The sequence below is a fragment of the Tribolium madens genome, unplaced genomic scaffold (genome assembly GCF_015345945.1).
Source record: "Tribolium madens isolate multiple individuals breed KSU strain unplaced genomic scaffold, Tmad_KSU_1.1 Scaffold_91;HRSCAF=231;Tcas5.2_LG7, whole genome shotgun sequence".
Lineage (NCBI taxonomy): Eukaryota > Metazoa > Arthropoda > Insecta > Coleoptera > Tenebrionidae > Tribolium > Tribolium madens.
This window is the reverse complement of record NW_025401063.1, coordinates 13,471,422-13,489,358: the sequence shown is the minus strand read 5'-3', so window position 1 is coordinate 13,489,358 and position 17,937 is coordinate 13,471,422. Positions and strand designations below refer to the sequence as shown.

Below are 17,937 nucleotides of genomic sequence, written 5' to 3'. Positions count from 1 at the left end.
TTTGTCCTCCATTACGATAATTATAATTAAAAAATTGCATATGCAAGTGCGACAATTTCTTCTAGAAGAAAGACGATGTTAAAACCGTCGAGTTGTAACATTTAGATTTACTGTTCTTTTTGTAAAAATCAAATATTGCATAATTGGAAAAAAGGTGGGAATAAGAAGCATTTAAAAAACATTTTTCTGACAATTTATTATAAACAAAGTTGAATTTCAACTCAGACATATCAATATGTAATGTAATAAAAGTCCTATTGTGGAATCTAAGATTTTTAAGAAATAATTAGGACACAAACAATAAATAAGTAAACTGATTGGAACTATAAAAAAATCAAAACTGAATTTCAAAAAAATATAAACAAAATAAATATTTTAAATGAGCCTGATCTAAAAATTCGAAATTTAATATAAAAATCTTCGGTAACATTGATCAACAACTGTTCTGTTGACAAACACGACTTTTCAAAAGTTCATCTTCACTAAGGAACGAATTTTTAAAAACAGACCTACTTTTAATCTCTTCCGCAATTCCAATAATTCTGGACTAAAAATAAACACGTTAATACAAAGACGTGAATACCTTATGAAATAGAAAACTGAATAATAAAATATGCTCTATACATTAAACAGTATGATTTAAAAAACACCTCAAAAAAATTAGTTGCATTCAACACAATTACTTCCCAAAAGTATACTTGCACATACGTTCTTCATCAAAAACACTATTTAAATTTTTTCTCTTCAGCTTCGTATTAATATAAATCACAATTTAAGATATCTTATGGGAAGAAATTTAAAACATTAATCGTGAAATCATTTTGTGGACACTTCACCATATGAAGGCACATGCACAAACAGCTGCGAAACATTCGAATTATTAAATAACAAAGTATTCAGCCTTACCTCATGGCAGTGCAATTAGGTATACCATTTCCTCTTTGGTTGTATGGAAAAACAAATAGCTGATCAACTTAATAAGTAACCACGCCATTAAATAAGACCCTTAATATAAATATAGAGACAAAATAAAAATACTGGTACATAATTTAAAACTTATTTAAAAATTTTAAAACATCCTGGCAGTGTTGCTCATGATATAATAAATATTATGTTACGTGGATTGATTCGACGATGGACTTCTCTCACTAACCGACTCTAAACTTGCCTCATTCTTGAACCTATTTAACTCAACGCCTAATTCCTACAAAAAGAAATTAAAATTCCACACAAAATATCAATATTGAAATAATTTACCTTTGGTAAGTCTGTTCTAAGATGAGTGTTGGAGAATTTCTTAACTATCCTACTGAGCTGATTATATAAATCTAGAAGCGGCTGCAGCGAACACCCGCTTGTAATTTGCACTGTCTGCTCTAAAATCTTCTCGAGGTCCTTTTGTAAGCATTCAACTGGTGGCATATTGACAGGTTCTTCAACTACAAATCATTATCAAAAATATAGTTATGTTGTGGACAAAAATTACCATTTTCATTGAGGGCTTGGTCGATATCATCAAATTCTAAAGGATTCTCTAATAGTTCCGACGGACTCATGAGATCACTTAACCTCCTCCTTGGTGACCTAAAACCAAGATTCAATGTCAACAAAGTTTACGATTTTTTTTGTGAGTGGCTATCAAAATTTTTAGAGAAAAGAATTGATGTATTTTAGAATAATCTAGTGTTTAATCAAAAATAAAACCCACTTACTGTAATTCTGCATTCCCTTTTTGGGACAATTCATTGCAATTAATCGTTAACGGTGCCGTATGCTCCACATTTACAGTTTCAGCAGACGCATCATCCGGTTCAGACGTAACAGTAACATCCTTTGAATCATCTGATGAATCTTTTTTATCACCCTCTTGTTGCAAACCTTCAGATGTTTTACTCGTCCGTTTCCTCTTTTTAACATAACCCCTTTGCCAAGTGTTTTGAGATCTACGTTTTTTTGTAGTACTAAGCTTGATTGTACTACTCGTACTTTCATTTTTTTCTTCGGTCTTTGGTTTCTCGGATACTTTTACGTCTTGACTTGGTGGATTATTTTCCTCAGCTTCTTCAGTTTTTTTCTCTGCAGGTTCTTCCGCTTTTGCAACGAGATTCAAATCATCTGAAAATAAACGTAATTACAAATGGAAACACACACAAATTGAGAAAAACCTGGTGTTTGAATGTATGCTGGTAGATATTTCTGAACGCTCGCTTTTCTCACTTGTCTTTTTAAAGCGATGTCTTGGCATTTGTCCTCAAAATCGCTGTCCATTTCGTTCTTGATCAAAGTATAGGCGTAATCACGAAGCGAGCAAGCTCTATGTCTTATTTGCTTGTCTGCCGACGTTCTAAAAAATGAAGATCTTAAACAAGAGATGAAAAAAAAAATTAATTTAGAGTTATGAGTGTTTAAACTTTCCCAAAAGTAATCTTAAATTTGGTTTGTTAATTCTTTTTCCAATTATGAATACACCAAAGAAAAGATCAAAACCTTTTTCTTTCATATGTCCACATACAATTTAAAAAAATTAACAATGGTAGAGTTATCAATTTTTGAAGAGGAAGGTGCAAATAGAAAAAAATTCACAAAAAGTCTAAATATTTCGAAAACGGTTAAACTTAGGTACAGAGAAGAAAGAAATCTCTCTCAAAATCACTTAGGTAATCCGAAAACGCAATAAAAAAACATAGCTTTCTATTTAAAATAACGAAAATAACACCCACTTCCGGTGTAACCGGAAGTGCCCCCATTTTGAAAATATTTTCATTGAGCAGGATCTAACTGTTTATGGCAATAAACATAATTTTAAATAAATATCATTGTTAAAACTCCCAATATTTCTAATGCCGGGTTTAGCTGGAACAGTCTGTATAGTCATTGGTTTTAACACATACGGCTGAAGAACTATTTCACAGTAAATACCAACGACTCAAAAGAAGAATTTTGCTAGCCTGATTCCAAAGAGGAAGATTCTTCTAAGAAACTTTACCTAATAAATTGTTATATAAAACCTAAATAAATATGAAATAATTTTAGATATTACTTATTTACTTTATTTAATTCCTCCAATAGTTTTTCGAACAAAAGTAAAAATTGGCCTTCCTGAATATGTTATGCAAAATTTTAATTTTTTCTCAAAATTAATATTAATACTACGCCACTGGTTCTAAACTCACAGTGATGACGTGATGACTGATGTCACTGTGTTTTCTTGTTCTTCTGAAATTGCGGCGGTTCTAATATTTTTATGTCCAGTCAAGGTCAAATATCACGAAAAACACAATATGTACTTAAAAAAAATTAATCAGTTTATAAGTAACAAAAGACTAAAATGTAAAAAAATAGATCACTTATACAGAATAAATTAATGAATCTGGATCAAGTTTTGAGAAGCTTTCTGTCTTTGTCGGCTATTTCAAGGTAAATTATTCATTGTATTTAAATTGTGTTAGGTTATTTACAGTTTCATATTTTAAACTTATGATTACAAATATCCTGTTACAGTCTGTTGAAATGAGTTTGCAATCGGAAAATTCCCTTTATGAAAAATCACAAGAAAATCCGGCCGTGCTTGTAAAAATTCTCCGAGACTCCATGACAAAGTACTGGGAGTCAACATGTCACAATCCTTACGTATTAAATACTGTTGATGAGAAATCCGAAGAATATCAATATGCGCAACAATTATTTGAACGAACAGCTGGAGATTTTGTGATTACTAAATTGGAGCGTGTAGAAAACCCGTACTTGCTTGGATTTTATTTATTAAAAAAGAAAAACATGTGGGAAGAATGTGGCCATGTGGCCGAAAAAATTTTATTTCATGGAACAAGCAAAACTTCTGTTGATAGTATCTGCAGATTTAATTTTGACTGGCGAAGAAAGTGGGAGTTCCAAAGGAGCATCATTTGGGAAGGGTGTTTATTTTACATCTGACGTTTCGTATGCAAATCAGTATACACTCGGAGACAATGTTATAATTCTTTCTAAAATGTTGGTCGGTAATAAGGTCAAAGGTTTGCCCTCTTTCGAGATTATCCCCGAACCATTCGATACCGCCACTAATAGAAACGAAACTATTTTTGTAAAATTTGAGGACAATGATTTTTACCCACAGTACGTTATACAATATAGATTTAATAATAATATAATAATAATAAAATTTAGCTTCCTGCTACGGAAAGTGTTTTATACCATTTTTTTGTATTTTACGATTTTTATGTTTATGTAATGGATGTTCCAAGAAATAAGTAAGAGTAATTCTGTAAAGTAACATTGTACAATATTTGTATAATAGGACGAACCTTACAGTTGTGATTAATTTTATTTCGTTTATCATATGGCCATTTATAATTTATAATTCGTGTACAGTCAGACAAAATGAAAATGACGCTCTGCTTTGGATGGCGACCCTTCCAACCGCAACCAGGCAGCGTCATAAATTATCGGATTATAAAATTTCTTATTAGTTTGGTAACTTGTCATTGAAGACGAATCAAAATTATTTAGGAGTATTTTAATTTAAGCAGACAAAAAAAAATGAAAAGTTATTTAAAAGTTTTTGGTTCTTTTACAAAATTTACTTATTGTTAATTTTAAAACATATAAATTTAAAATAAATGTAGACTTTTTTTAATGAACAATTTAACAAACCATTCTTAGAGAAAATTATGCATTAATAAGATGAGCCTGACAAAAAAATAATCATTAGTTTAATGTCATGTTTTTCAAAGTGTGGGTCGCGACCCCTTGGAGGGTAGCGGGGCAACGCGAAGTGTCAGTATAAAAAAAAAACAAAATTAAAAACATAATTAAAAAAAATACCCATGAGTACATTCATATTAATATGAAGTGTGCGCCTGTTTTTTGTTAACCAATTTCTCCCATCGCGGATTCGTTTTTGCTACATTTAGAATCAAATATTTTTCTAAATTTACCCGATTTCTCTGTTTGCCTTTTATTTGGGCCATTGACGAAAACGTCAACTCGTACAAGTAGGAATTGGCAAAGCTTCTGTGGTTAATTCTGGTATTCTGATTTTTTGTAATATAATAAAACACAACTTAGGAACAGCGGAGGGTGGGGCGTCGCAAAATATTTTTACATACTTAAAAGATTGAAAAAACACTGGTTTAATGCATTATTTTTGAGTGAACTAATAAGAAATTTTAAGAAATTCACTTTAAATCAAAGTTAAGTTTACAATCCGATAATTTATTACTCTGCCTGGTTGCGTTTAGAAGGTCGTTATCCATAGTAGGGGCTCGTTTATTGAGGCGTCATTTTCATTTTTTTTTTGAGTCTACATTAGACTTAAAATTGCTTGTGTGGTTCTAAAAACTTACTTGGCTGGATTATACTCGAGGGCGTTCTGAACAATAAGCTCGATATCCTTCAGAAAATCTTTGGCACATTCATATCGATGAAAATCGACTTTGGTCATCATCGTCTCCAAATCCATCGGTTGTTTGATAATGGTAGGATAATCAGGCACTTCCTCAGTGTCAACTGGTTTGGTAAACATGAAGAACAATTTGTTATTGGCTAATTTTTTACAAATATCTCTTAGAAATATCCTAAGCTCCCTGAGAGTGTGTTCCTCTTGTTCATATAATTTTTTCGACTGTTCTTCAGTTAATGGTGTGGGTGGAGGAGTACGAGCTCTCGGAAGAGGTGGGGGCGTCTTTGGTCTTTTTCTCGGTGGTCGATGTGGTTTCAGACACAAATCGATCAGTAAAGGTTTGAAAAATGCTTCACGGCTAGCATCATTTGGTAAATCCAGCTGGTAAACTTCCTTTCGGTAGCGGGAGAATATATTTTGAATCTAAAACAATTGATTAATACCGACCAAACATCAAAGAAAACAAAAGTACTTCGTCAGGTAAATTATCGTAGGTTGATTCGGCCGTTGCCAGTAATAAAATTGGGATATTGGGGTCCATTTGCGACAACTGTGAATCCAAAATAGCTTTCACAGTTTCGCTAACGAGAACCCACCAATTATCGATATTTGGAATATAAATCACACTTGGAACATTTCGTCGCGCTTCATTAAATACCTACAACCAACAATGAATTTTGTTTATAAATTTTATAACTGAACAATTACTTGAATACAGGTTTCTTCAGCTGAACGACCCGTTTCTTTATATAAAGTCGCCAAATCCAGAATATAGGCATGAATGTGTTCCATTTTGTACAGTATAGCAGGCGCCAAATGCGATGTTTGACCACAATCGGGAGTTTCCCCTAAGAGAAGAAGCTGTGCTGGCCTTAAATTAGGCGATAATTTCACCCTGCAACAGACCAATTTGTGATTTTGTCAACTTGAAACTGTAAACTTACTTTGAAAGAGCAGGATTCAAAGCATGTGGAAAGGTCTGTTCAAGCATTTTAAAAACGTTTTTAACGGCCTCACTCAACAAAGGTTCCAAAATTAATAAAAGTTTTCGTCCTAGGCCTTGAGTAACCCTATGCGAGGCAGGTACGAGGAGAGATTTCGCCCTTAAAAAATCGATCTTTTCGACTTTAACGTTCTCTGGATTTAACATTAGTCGATAGTCAGCATTGTAAACTTGGGGATATGTCCGTCTAAACCCTTGAATGACTGCTTCAGAACACAAAGCTCTCAAATCGGAGCCACAATAACCGACAGCCGTTTCTGCCAAATATGATAAGAGTTCCTCACTTGGCGGAGAGGACCACTGCGATACGTGCACTTTCAAGATGGATTCACGTTCCTAAAAAGTAACAAAGTCTTAGGTGCTACATTTCATATAAAAAGATAAGTGGTCCTTACTTGTTTGGCGGGAAGTGGAAAAAACAGCTCCCGATCGAATCTTCCTGGCCTCCTGAGAGCCGGATCGATGGCATCTATTCGATTCGTCGCTCCTATTACTATAACTTCGCCACGATTATCCAGACCGTCCATCAATGCGAGCAACGTTGAAACAATACTAGCATGGACCTGGTCCTGTCTGGAGGATCTCACTGGAGCTAAGCCGTCTAACTCATCGAAAAAAATAATGGAAGGGTGTAACTCAGCGGCCTAATACAATAAATCAAAACAATTTCCTTCACAAGTCGGTCAATCTTACTTGTTCAAAAAGCAGTCGTAGTTGTTTTTCTGATTCACCTATCCATTTACTGAGCAAATCTGCACCTTTCCGCATAAAAAACGACACCTTTCGGCAGCCAAAACTGCACTCATTGGCCAGAGCACGCGCGATTAGAGTTTTGCCAGTACCTGAAATCGATTTGATCATAAATTAATAATAACAATAAAATGGTAGTACCTGGAGGCCCATGAAAAAGAACACCTCTCGGTGGCTGTATTTGGAATTGTCTGAACACTTCGGGATACATCATGGGCAGTAAAATCATCTCTTTTAGACACTGAATGTGACCATCTAAACCTCCTATACAACTAAACCTAACCTTAGTATCTAAAGTTTCAGGCCCGATTGGTATAATTTTACTACCACCAGCACCTGATTTCATTTTTTGCTCACTTTTGGAATGTTGATTTTTAGGGGTTTTACTACAAGATATAAAGTTAATAAAATTCAACTATAAAAACAATGTTTTGAACCTATGTCGCATGTCTGCATCTGATGACGAACTCGAACTCGACGATGACACTTTCCTTCGTCGAGTGAACCGTTTCCTGTTTCTTGGAAGTTCGTGTGAATGCAAAGTTGAATGTTTCACTGAAATTTACCAATAAGAAAGAGTTTAATTTGATAAGAATTTCATTACTTGGTGGAGGTTTAGGTTGCCGGGTTCTAAGCGAGTACCCCTTTTTAGCGCCTTCAGATTCTGAACTTGAACTATCTAAAAAATGTTTTTGGTGTATTTGCATAAATCAAAAATAAAGATGTTTTTCAACAAATGAATTACCAAACCGCTTTCGATTCTTAGGCCTCCGCGAAAAATTCCGATTAATAATAATAGTGTTTGATGGCTTCGGTTTTGTACGCATTTTTGGAATATCACTCTCTGACGATTTATTTTCTTCATTATTAGTGCCGACTTTTGCCGCTTCTTGATTCGTTTCAACTCCATTTTCTTGTACCTTGGCACTATCATTGGAGTCGTCTTCGACAGTATCATCACTTTTCTTTTCACTATCCTCCTCGACAACCTCATTTGTTCTTTTTGACGACCTATTATGTGACGATCGTCCATTGATACTGGTTTCTTCATTATTTTCTTTGTCGTTCGATTCTCGCCTACTCCGTAGTTCTTTCTGGTTGCGTTCACTCGAACGGAGAGTCAGCTCGCTTCTTCGTCTTCGTGGTGGCACTTCATTTGTTTCGTAGTTGAATAGATACTTGGGACTTTTTATTTCTCTACGTTTACTGCTATTTACATCGCTCGAATGACGAGTGCTTCTGCTAGGTTCTTCTATGCGAACGTCTGGAGCGTCGCGACTGTCTTCTTCCGAATATCCAGGAGTGTTCAAGTTAGGATAACCCATTTTGTGCATTTGATCGTCGGCAAGCCATGACATGTTTTTACGCTGCCGCTTGCTGCGTCTCAGTTCTGTGTCTACATATTAAAAAACATTAACAAATAGTTCAAAAATTAGAATAATAAACTATTTTTTATCTCATTAAGTGTTACATATTGAAAATTATCTAGTTTTTCAAATAAAAAAAACATCTTAAACAAAAATTATTACAGAAATGTAAAACTAATTGTATTTCAAAATGTAAAATGGATACGTGCTATCCAGTTTCAATGAAAAAATCAAAATTATAGCATAACTTTGTTGGTTTTTTTTTTTTTTAATAAAAAAATACCAATGAGTTTTTATGTAATTTTCTTACCGGAGAGGGAATCCGCATAGCATTTTTGGCTGATTGGGCGAAGCGACAGCGCGGTTCTACGTTCGATCCTGTCCAAATGTGACCTTAAGTGACGTGATCGTCGCCGCTTTCTGAAATTTCCCGCTTAGAAAAATTATTCGAAAGCATTTTAAGTACAAACCGTGAATACATGTCATCATCCGAATCATTTCCATTGTACATATCTGAATCATTGTGCATATTCCTTGATGAATAGACTGTAAGAGAATGTCTCTCATCAAGTGCAATTCGTTTACGCGTATTTAAATTTTCGCTGCGTAAGCTGGCTAAAATCCCTTTAAATAGCATCACGCAATCAAAAACTTCAACTTACAAGAATATTTTCTCTCGCTATAGACAAATCTACTTCGTAATTCTCTGACTCCAAGTCCCAACGCCGGATCCTTCTTGGAATGGGTCTTTCTCTTGCCTTGTGATTCCCATGAAGCGTCCTCACTTTGGGAATCTTCACTTTCGCTAACACTGGAAGAGTCTGAATCTTCAGCTGCTGTTTTCTAGAAGAACATTCAGTGAAATTGTGATTATGGTGCTGAATGGTTGTCTCTCATGCAAATTTTGATGCTCAGACATGGACAGACAAGTAAAACGTTATCAGAATCAGAGGTATGTAAAAAGGCGTGAGAACTGTATGACAAACATACCCCTGGACGATGCTGTGTGTTGAAGTCTGGCGTTGAGCCAATTGACTCCGTACGACGAGTATTCACCATCACACCACCGTCAGCTGTGAGAATCAATTCAATTACCGAAAAAGTTACCCCAACTGAGAGTACACTCACAGAAATTGATTGCATTTTAACTCTACTTTAAGCAGCCAAATCAACAAACTTTTCAAAATGTGTACAAATAAAATCGAAATTTTGGGTTAGAGAACAACCAGAAAAATAACTAAAAAAAGGATTTGGAAGAAATGAAGTTTGAAGGGCGTTAAGGTTAGTCATGGCTTAGGATGTGATCTTTCGTTAGGTCGACGAAACCAATAAAAATAGAGGGAAATTACGACAAATCAACACATTGTTGTTAAACAAAGCTCGTACAATACTACATAATGGGAAATAAAACACACAACAAGCAAATAAGGCAGGTTAACGTTACAAATCAATAACCTCAAACTAATTACTAAGCGTTTTCTGTTGTTAATATAAAGGGTTCCACTCACAATTTCTGTTAAAAAACTAAATTCTAAGATGTTTTTCTTCTAAAAAATCAGGACAATGAACAAAACACACAGCCATTCACGTCTTTCATCAAAAAGCACTGCCAACCAAACAAGCATAAATGTTACTTCGATAATCCAATCGTGAAACTGAAAAGGTACTAAATATATTCAAATCCAATAAATAAAAAGAAAACAGATTTTATTTCTAACTTCTTAATCAAAGAATACTTTGTACATATACAATAATCATTACACTGTTTAAATGTTCTGTTTAGTCGTCGCTTGTGATAATTTACAAATTTAAGTAATTTTTACTTCTCTGAAAAAGATCATTTTACAAATTGAATTAACTTTTCACCATAAAATAAATAGCTATTTGTACAATTATTAAAACCCAAAAATTGCATTTTTTATTACGAATATAGAGTTTATTACTTGAGGTCTCAGCCAAGCAAAATAATACGAGAGAATAAAATAAAAATTTTAAATATGTACTATGTAATTAACAGTACACTTCTATTCAAAAAAAAGCGTACACGTATTGTATTGTAGACAAAAAATATGGCGATCGGTGGAAAAAAATCCTAGAGTTGGAATTTTTTTAAACACTTTCTTTACACTTGGGTAGACATACAGAGTGTTCAAAAAATCGCGGACTTCCATGACACTGTGTCATCGGGCGGCGGTGCCCTAGACAACAAGAAAAATGTTTAAAAAAAAAGTATCTCTAAGAATTCCGAAGTTATGAGAATTTTGCACTATGATTATGACTCCAATTCTGCTGTGTCCTATTGTGTTAATACATGAAGAAACTGTGAGTAGTTTTTTGTGCCACCTTGCCCCAACGCTCGAGACAGTGTATGTACGAGTGGAACCTCTTCGCCAAATGGAGAGTGGGTCCCAAAAGTAAGATTTATCAAAAACGGAGGTGAAGCTTTTAACACGATCAAGGACTCATTATTCGGTTGTTTGGAGTATTTTATTTTATCAGGTCAGGTCAGGTCTAATTTTGTAAGTTTCAAGTTTCCTGGTGACACTATCAAGTTTTTATTACTCATGGTAAATGCTGCATTCAGCAATTGTTTTACTTTAGTGTGTACTTTTTGTTCACATAAATAGTTTTTTTTAGGTTATTTACAAATATAGGAATTCTATTGTAAAGGGGATAATTAATTAATCGTTTCCAAAGAAACGTTTTCCTGACTTTTTGTATGTTAAGTATCTGAAAATTGATTTTTATAATTTAATTATGCCGCGACAAACATCACATCATAACAAGAGCGCGGATTATTACAAAATTGGAAGAAGGGTGGTCTATAAGGGCAGCGGCTGAAGCATTTCATTTAAACAAAAGCACTGTTTTAAAAATGAATAAGAGGTGGGAACTGGAGGGCACTGTACAAAGGAAAGCAGGTTCTGGTCGCCAAAAGATTTCTTGTTGAAGACACTCAGCGCATAAATTATTTACGGGAAAATCCGTTTCATACAGCCAAACATGCCATTGTTAATACTAATTTTCCGGGATCACAACCTACGGTATGTAAGTAAAAAAATCAGATATCAATAACTTAGTGGCCACCAAAAAGACAAAACTTACCGAACAAAATAAACAATCTCGTTTGCTTTAAATTATACTCATCAAGAGATAGAATTTTGGGAAAATGTGGTCTTCAGTGATGAAAAAATGTTCCAAAATACTACATTCTACTGACGGGCAGGTTCGTGTTTACCGACCACGCGGAACTAGATTTGATGAAAACTATATCAAAGCATTTAACAGAAGTGGAAGATTTTCAATTAATACATGGGCATGGATTAGTTATCACGGTCTAGGGACATGTTGGCGCATAGAGCATAGATTCAACGCTCAAAATTATCTAAATTTACTTGAAATGTAATGTTGCCTTCGGTCCGCCAGATATATCCCGATAATAATTTTATCTATCAGCAGGATAATTGTCCTGTGCATACAGCCCACGCAGTTACCCAATGGCTAAGAAATAATAATATAGAGACGCTAAACGGCGCGATGACCAAATATTAGAATAGTATCTTACATTTATTTAAATTGTTGTTAAATTGTTGAGAGTTGCCTTTTATTTTTGTATAAATTTATCAATAAATGTTTGCGAGTTGTGTTTGCAGTAATTGGTAATGGTTGTCTAATAAATAAGGCAAAAACATTACACACATTAAAATCTCTGAAAAATGCATCGATAAAATTCAGCTGTCAGCAAGGATTCAGCTACAGGTTACTAAGTAACGACAATTAAAAGATAAGTTTACAATATGACAATCTAGCCAAAATTGTGCTACTACAGTTGGAGACAAAATACTTTGGTCGTCACTTTTCTGACAGTTTAATGTAATTCAATCTTTAACGTTAGATGAATGACAATTTCATATTAATGACAGCTATTATATTCCTATCAAAAATATGTACAGTCGCGGCCGTCGAAAACTAAGACAATTTGACAAATCCAAAATTTTGCATTGTAAAATGGCCTGAAACTGAAGATTCCAAAATGTCATTCAAATAATTACGAGTCGGTGACGTAGAATAGAAAACTTTACTTCAAATCAATGAACTTCAAGTTTGTAGACAGAAGACTAATATTTTATTGAAGTACCATCCAAAACCGAAAAATTGAAATTGACATTGTCATCCTAGATAAAAACCGAATTTACACTTTACCAATTTTTAAAATAGCAAATAGTATACTAAAAGTGAATGTCTTAGTTTTCAAGGGCCGCGACTGTACATACAACTTGTCGACTATGATTGACAGGAGCTAAAAATAAGGTCCTAAAGCAAGCTTTAGAATTTAATGTCACTCAAGTGACATTGACGACCAAAGTATTTTGTCTCCAACTGTACATGTACGCTTTTTTGTGAATAGAACATAAACACGCACAGTTCATTGCAGACTAAAAAAACTCATTGTTACAATTTGTTTTTTTTAAACTAATATATTGTACTCGAGTGTTTATATGAACACTCTTTTTAACCATAACTTATTAAAAGTTATTCAATTTTTTTTGTTAAATTAAGAAATAAATGTTTTTTCTATCTGAGTATCAATAAAGATGCTTGCTATGTATTTATTTTAGAAAATACGGGCTAAACGCAATCTTAATTTATTTCGTGAACATGTTTAAGACCAAACAAGAGTCCACGACGTTATAAAAAAGTCCTTAAATACACGGAAACACAATTTTACTTTTTAGCCGTTACTCTATAAAGTCTGTATAAGCAATGCAATTTAAAAAAAAAGTGGCATATTATTGTTTGATATTTGTTTCTGCTTCACAGTTTTAAAGTTTTTGCAAAGAAATCTTTTGATAATGATTTCCGATTTTTAACAATCTAGTATTGTATGTGTCAAGTGTCGTGCTTTCTGTATTTTGACTTACCTTTCAAAATTAAATGTAAATTCTGCATACGTATTTGGCAAAAAAAAATCGACACGCTGTCACAATGTCTAGTATGAAGCAAGAGAGGTCATCAGAAAAATTGAGCAGGACATCGAAACAAACTACCGATTTTTCAAAAGTTGGTGGTTTGGCAAATCATATCAAAATTTTACGTGACACGATAATAGTGCCCTTACTGCACAACAACGTTTATTCGCACTTCAACATTAAAACACCTCGCGGTATTCTCTTCTATGGACCTCCAGGTATAATCAAGCAAGAATTATTTTAGAGTAAGAGTCAAAAAAATGTTAGGCACAGGCAAAACTTTGGTCGCTGGCGCTCTTGCAACAGAACTCAACAAAGAGGGATTTGGTAAAGTAAGTTTCTATCAAAGAAAAGGAGCCGATGTTTTAGACAAGTGGGTCGGCGAGTCAGAAAAGAAACTTAGAGCGTTATTTGAAAATGTATTTGTCCAAAAACCGAAATCTTCATTGTGACAATTTTGTTTTAAGGCTTCAAAACACAGGCCCTCTATTATATTTTTCGATGAATTAGACGGATTGGCTCCTATTCGTTCAGTTAAAAACGATCATGTCCACTGCAGCATCGTCACCACGCTTTTGGCCCTAATGGACGGCCTTGACAGTGTCCCAGGAGTCATAGTTATAGGTGCAACAAACCGAATTGAGAGTGTGGACCCAGCTTTGCGTCGTCCGGGGCGTTTTGACCGAGAATTATATTTCCCTTTGCCTTCCACTGAAGCCAGGAAGGAAATCTTGCAAGTCCACATGCAGACTTGGAGACACCGACCTTCCAATCAATTCATTTCAGAATTGGCCGAAATGACCACCGGTTTTTGCGGCTCTGATTTGCAGGCACTCTGTGCCGAGGCTCTGCTATGTGCCATGAAAAGACAACATCCGAATATACAAAAATGTCTCCTTGGCACTCGTGTCAAAATTGAGGCAGGAGAAATTAGGGTCGGCACTTTGACAACCGAGGATAATAATCCCAAAATTGAGTTTTTCAGATAGACGACTGTGATTTTATCAATGCTCGCAAAAACTTAATCCCATCGTCGCATAAAATGGGAATTAAAATGAGGAAATTAAGTCCCGTGATTGCGCCATTGCTGCAGAAACAGCTTGATATGGTTTTGTCAAGGGTGAAGATGTTGTGGCCTCATTTTTCTATGCAATTTTACAAGTAGTGATTTAAGGTTTTGTTTTTTTTTTAAGTTATTCTTTTAGATATTTGATAGGAAATGAACGTTATGTTGGAAGGGTTGTTTTGGTTGGGTCAAACTTGCAAGGATTAAATGCGCATTTAGTTCCAGCGATTTTACAACATTATGAACACTTACCAGCTACTTTTTTGGATGCTGCAACATTACAACATGTAACAACTACAAAGATAATGGGTAACATTAAAAATGCAAATGCATGAAAAGGTACAATTTGCTGTTTAACAGAAAACAACCCATATCGTAATTTTTCTGTAGAAAACAAGAAAACAATATTGCTCTCATGTATTTTTTTTTCAGAACATTGCATTTTTAATGTTACACAGTATATTAATCAAAAATTGTTTATTACCCGTTTTAGCGAAATCTTGTGGCAAATTTTTGTAAAAATTTACCTTCTATTTTGGTAATTCCCCGAGTGGACGATTTGTGGTCATTTTTGGAAGTTAACGAGCAAACTTACATTGCGTCGCTTTTAGAAGAAATCCACGCCGGTTTGCCAATATTAATAATAGCCACATATGAAGAAGAGTTGCCTTTAATGGTAAAATCACACGTTTGGGGCTAATTATTATTTATTAGTGTAATTACAGTTACAGAATTTCTTCTATAACAACACCAGTGTGGTTATTAATATTGAGAATCCCTCAGACCAAGAAGTCGAGGAATTTTTTATTCCACTGTTTTTTGGGGATTCGCCACACAGCTTAAACACAATCTTATCAAGTTGCAAACAAAACTGCAAAAGAAAAAGTAATGAAACTTTAGAAACATTAAATAAAGGGAAAGTCCCGAGATACGTCACTTCTGCAAAAGTATACAAATTAAAACCATCAGGAAAAATTACAAAGTCTCGTTCAAACATAGCTTTAAAAAAAACTTTGAGGCTGAGCCCAGATAAAGGTAAAATAGTAATTGTTTGGAATTGTTTTCAAACTGGTTCGCAGATCTCATTCGTTGTCCTTCCAAACATTTCGATGAACTTCGATCAGTTAACACCGAAAGTTTGTGTACTTTATGTGGAAGTACAGAAAAGAAGAAGCGTCTATCTCTGATTCTGACGGATTTGTTGCAACGAAGTATTCGATACTTTTACAGACGCAGGTCACTACACGAACGAACCAGCAGTCACCGAAATATCAGTCTTATGCAAAATTATGGCGATTCTTCCGGTTTTATAATTGCAGTGTTAGGAATTTTTTTGACGTTTTGCTTTCAGATGTTGATAAACAAAAAATTTATAGTTTATGGCGACGCACTGTTTTGAAAACAGCCAAAGACATGCCTTTGGCACATTTGGAAGTCTTGTACGACACCATATCGGCCTGCATTAGCATTCACAAGGACGATTTTCAAAATTTAATTAAGGTGCGATCTTTATTCTGAAAGTTAGAACATGACTTATTTTGCAGATTCATAGAGTCTTGTTTAGACATTTTAAAAATAATTAGACAGTGTCTTAGATATAATTACATAACAAAAATCGTTTTTTTACTGACACACCAGTATCTTTTGTTTATAGATTTTTTGCTTAGAACAAAAAATAAACTTAGATTATCAAACATTATTATAAGCAATATTAACCAAATCCACATTTATTTTACTCTAATACAAAAATGTTCAATAATTTTAGAAATATGATGTTTTAAAATTTTTCAATGCAAAGATAAAAACGGCATATTAAATTTTCCATTTTTTTAGAAAAATTAAAATTTATATTTTTCATCATAAACTCTTATAACAAAATTAAAATATGCTACTCTAAATTACCAAAAAAATTAAAACATTAATTATTGACAATCTATTTCATATTTTAATTTCGGAAGAATAATTTTGTTAATATGAGTTTTTCTTAGAGTAAATAGTGAGTGTTCTATCAAAAAAAAAAAAAAAACAGTCATGACAAATGAGACACTCTGTGACTCGGAATGAACTACAAGTAAGATATAAGTGGACTGACTTTTTGAAAGCTGAAATAAACTTTGTGTACCATATACGTTATTTAATAAACAATCAATTTCTTTAGTTTTATAGCCTTAAAAGTACATTTTTTTTAATCCTAAAGGGAACTAACAACTGTCTTTTACATTGATAGCTCTTAAAAAGTTAGTCCATTTGTTTTTACTTTTTTTGTGTGTAATTATTTTTAAAAGGTTCTTCTACAAAAACCGTTTTATGTTACTTTTTTACACATATTTAGTATTGTTAAATTAATTTTTGATCTAGAGTTTGGATGACACTCTTCTCGAAATTGAGGCAACTAAGTAGAAATTTTACTGTATGTTTCCCGTGGAGGTCCTAGAGGTAAGTGTCAAAATTTGCATGGCTATATGATGATTTATGAATGGAGTCCATATGGTTAAATTATGAATTGAATTTTTGTCACGAGCTAAATTATGGTGATGTTGAGACTGCGATCTTTTAGATTAGTCTTTCGTGGGACAGTGCTTCAAGCAGACGGCGTCAATTGTTTTGTCCAAGAATTACGCTGTTAAGAAATAAATAATATTTTAGTTGAAATGTGTTTTTGTGCTTGTTTGAGGATTCTTGTGTGATAATATTAAACGGAAAATGGTGGTTTCAAATAGATTACAGAGGTAATTTTCACTTTTACTCATTTTACTTGTTTAGTCCAAGTGAATTTATATTGTGGAGTTAATGGAGTTTTCAGTGTGGAGACAAGGATTATTAGTAAATCGGAATAATATTATAAAATTGACCCATATTGCAGTAGTCGTCGTCAGTTCTTTTATTGATCTAATTTTTCTTCATTGCTTGTTGAGATCGTGATTTAACAATTAAAAAAACATTAAAGCGCCGGCAAATTGATAAAATTTATTAATAATGAAATAGCGTTACTGCTCTTGACTTTAGTTAAATAAATTAGCACAGACACCGTTATCACAAATACATTATTATTTTAAGAGCTATGCCGTCATTATGACAAAAAGTCAAAATATAATCTGCACTTCATTAGGTATCTACCACTCTATGCTTTAGGAATTTTATTTTACATGTTTATTATATTCTGTTACATTTAATACAATAATGGAATCAGGTTACCTACCTATATTTATTTATACATACATCGTGAAAATTATGAAATTAGACCCAAAAAACCATTGTTAGTTCTTGCACCCACTCTATACTGTTAGTGGCAGTAAAAGATCTTGGTTATCTATGGTCTAAAAGTGGGTGTAATTTATTGTGGAATGAATTTTATTATCAAGAACTTATTTTGTTTGCGTAAT

At 33.6% G+C, this 17,937-nt stretch overlaps 4 protein-coding genes across 12 annotated transcripts in view; 3 read left to right on the top strand and 1 right to left on the bottom strand.

The window, feature by feature from the left end:
- Positions 1–169: 169 nt before the first annotated feature.
- LOC123011150 (ATPase family AAA domain-containing protein 2-like) lies at positions 170–10,125 on the bottom strand. Of its 5 annotated transcripts, XR_006413128.1 has the most exons (21): positions 10,027–10,113; positions 9,509–9,591; positions 9,181–9,361; positions 8,989–9,133; positions 8,829–8,938; positions 7,897–8,547; positions 7,756–7,830; positions 7,589–7,706; positions 7,293–7,537; positions 7,095–7,243; positions 6,797–7,045; positions 6,343–6,737; positions 6,107–6,293; positions 5,871–6,056; positions 5,343–5,821; positions 2,166–2,359; positions 1,713–2,115; positions 1,487–1,584; positions 1,258–1,439; positions 907–1,204; positions 170–861 (listed from the first exon to the last, which is right to left on the bottom strand). XR_006413128.1 is itself a non-coding variant. In XM_044408466.1 (20 exons), exons 2-20 carry the CDS (start codon positions 9,575–9,577, stop codon positions 1,115–1,117), a joined length of 4,137 nt encoding a protein of 1,378 aa, XP_044264401.1. In that variant the 5' UTR covers positions 9,578–9,591; positions 10,027–10,113; the 3' UTR covers positions 170–1,114. The 5 variants fall into 5 exon arrangements, 4 of the variants coding, with proteins under 4 accessions (XP_044264401.1, XP_044264399.1, XP_044264400.1 ...); XM_044408466.1 differs by having other exon boundaries at positions 170–1,204; positions 8,989–9,064; XM_044408464.1 differs by having other exon boundaries at positions 171–1,204.
- LOC123011152 (protein mono-ADP-ribosyltransferase PARP12-like) lies at positions 3,246–4,441 on the top strand. Its single transcript, XM_044408468.1, is given in 3 exon segments — positions 3,246–3,417; positions 3,502–3,879; positions 3,881–4,441. Coding segments are annotated over 2 exon segments (717 nt in total). The 5' UTR covers positions 3,246–3,417; positions 3,502–3,510; the 3' UTR covers positions 4,229–4,441.
- Positions 10,126–13,415: 3,290 nt separating the features above from the next.
- LOC123011403 (ATPase family AAA domain-containing protein 2-like) lies at positions 13,416–17,206 on the top strand. Its single transcript, XM_044408813.1, has 11 exons — positions 13,416–13,706; positions 13,756–13,907; positions 13,956–14,423; positions 14,474–14,649; positions 14,694–14,841; positions 15,048–15,230; positions 15,280–15,589; positions 15,634–15,858; positions 15,906–16,054; positions 16,913–16,990; positions 17,112–17,206. The coding sequence occupies exons 1-10, from the start codon at positions 13,505–13,507 to the stop codon at positions 16,952–16,954; spliced, it is 2,055 nt and encodes a 684-aa protein (XP_044264748.1). The 5' UTR covers positions 13,416–13,504; the 3' UTR covers positions 16,955–16,990; positions 17,112–17,206.
- LOC123011402 (collagen alpha-3(IX) chain-like) overlaps positions 17,136–17,937 on the top strand; it is an 18,753-nt gene continuing 17,951 nt past the window's right edge. For all 5 annotated transcript variants that reach the window (XM_044408812.1, XM_044408809.1, XM_044408808.1 and 2 more), the window contains exon 1: positions 17,136–17,283. In XM_044408812.1, the coding sequence (XP_044264747.1) occupies positions 17,258–17,283 (26 nt within the window). In that variant the 5' untranslated portion in view covers positions 17,136–17,257. The remainder of the gene's footprint in view (positions 17,284–17,937) is intronic.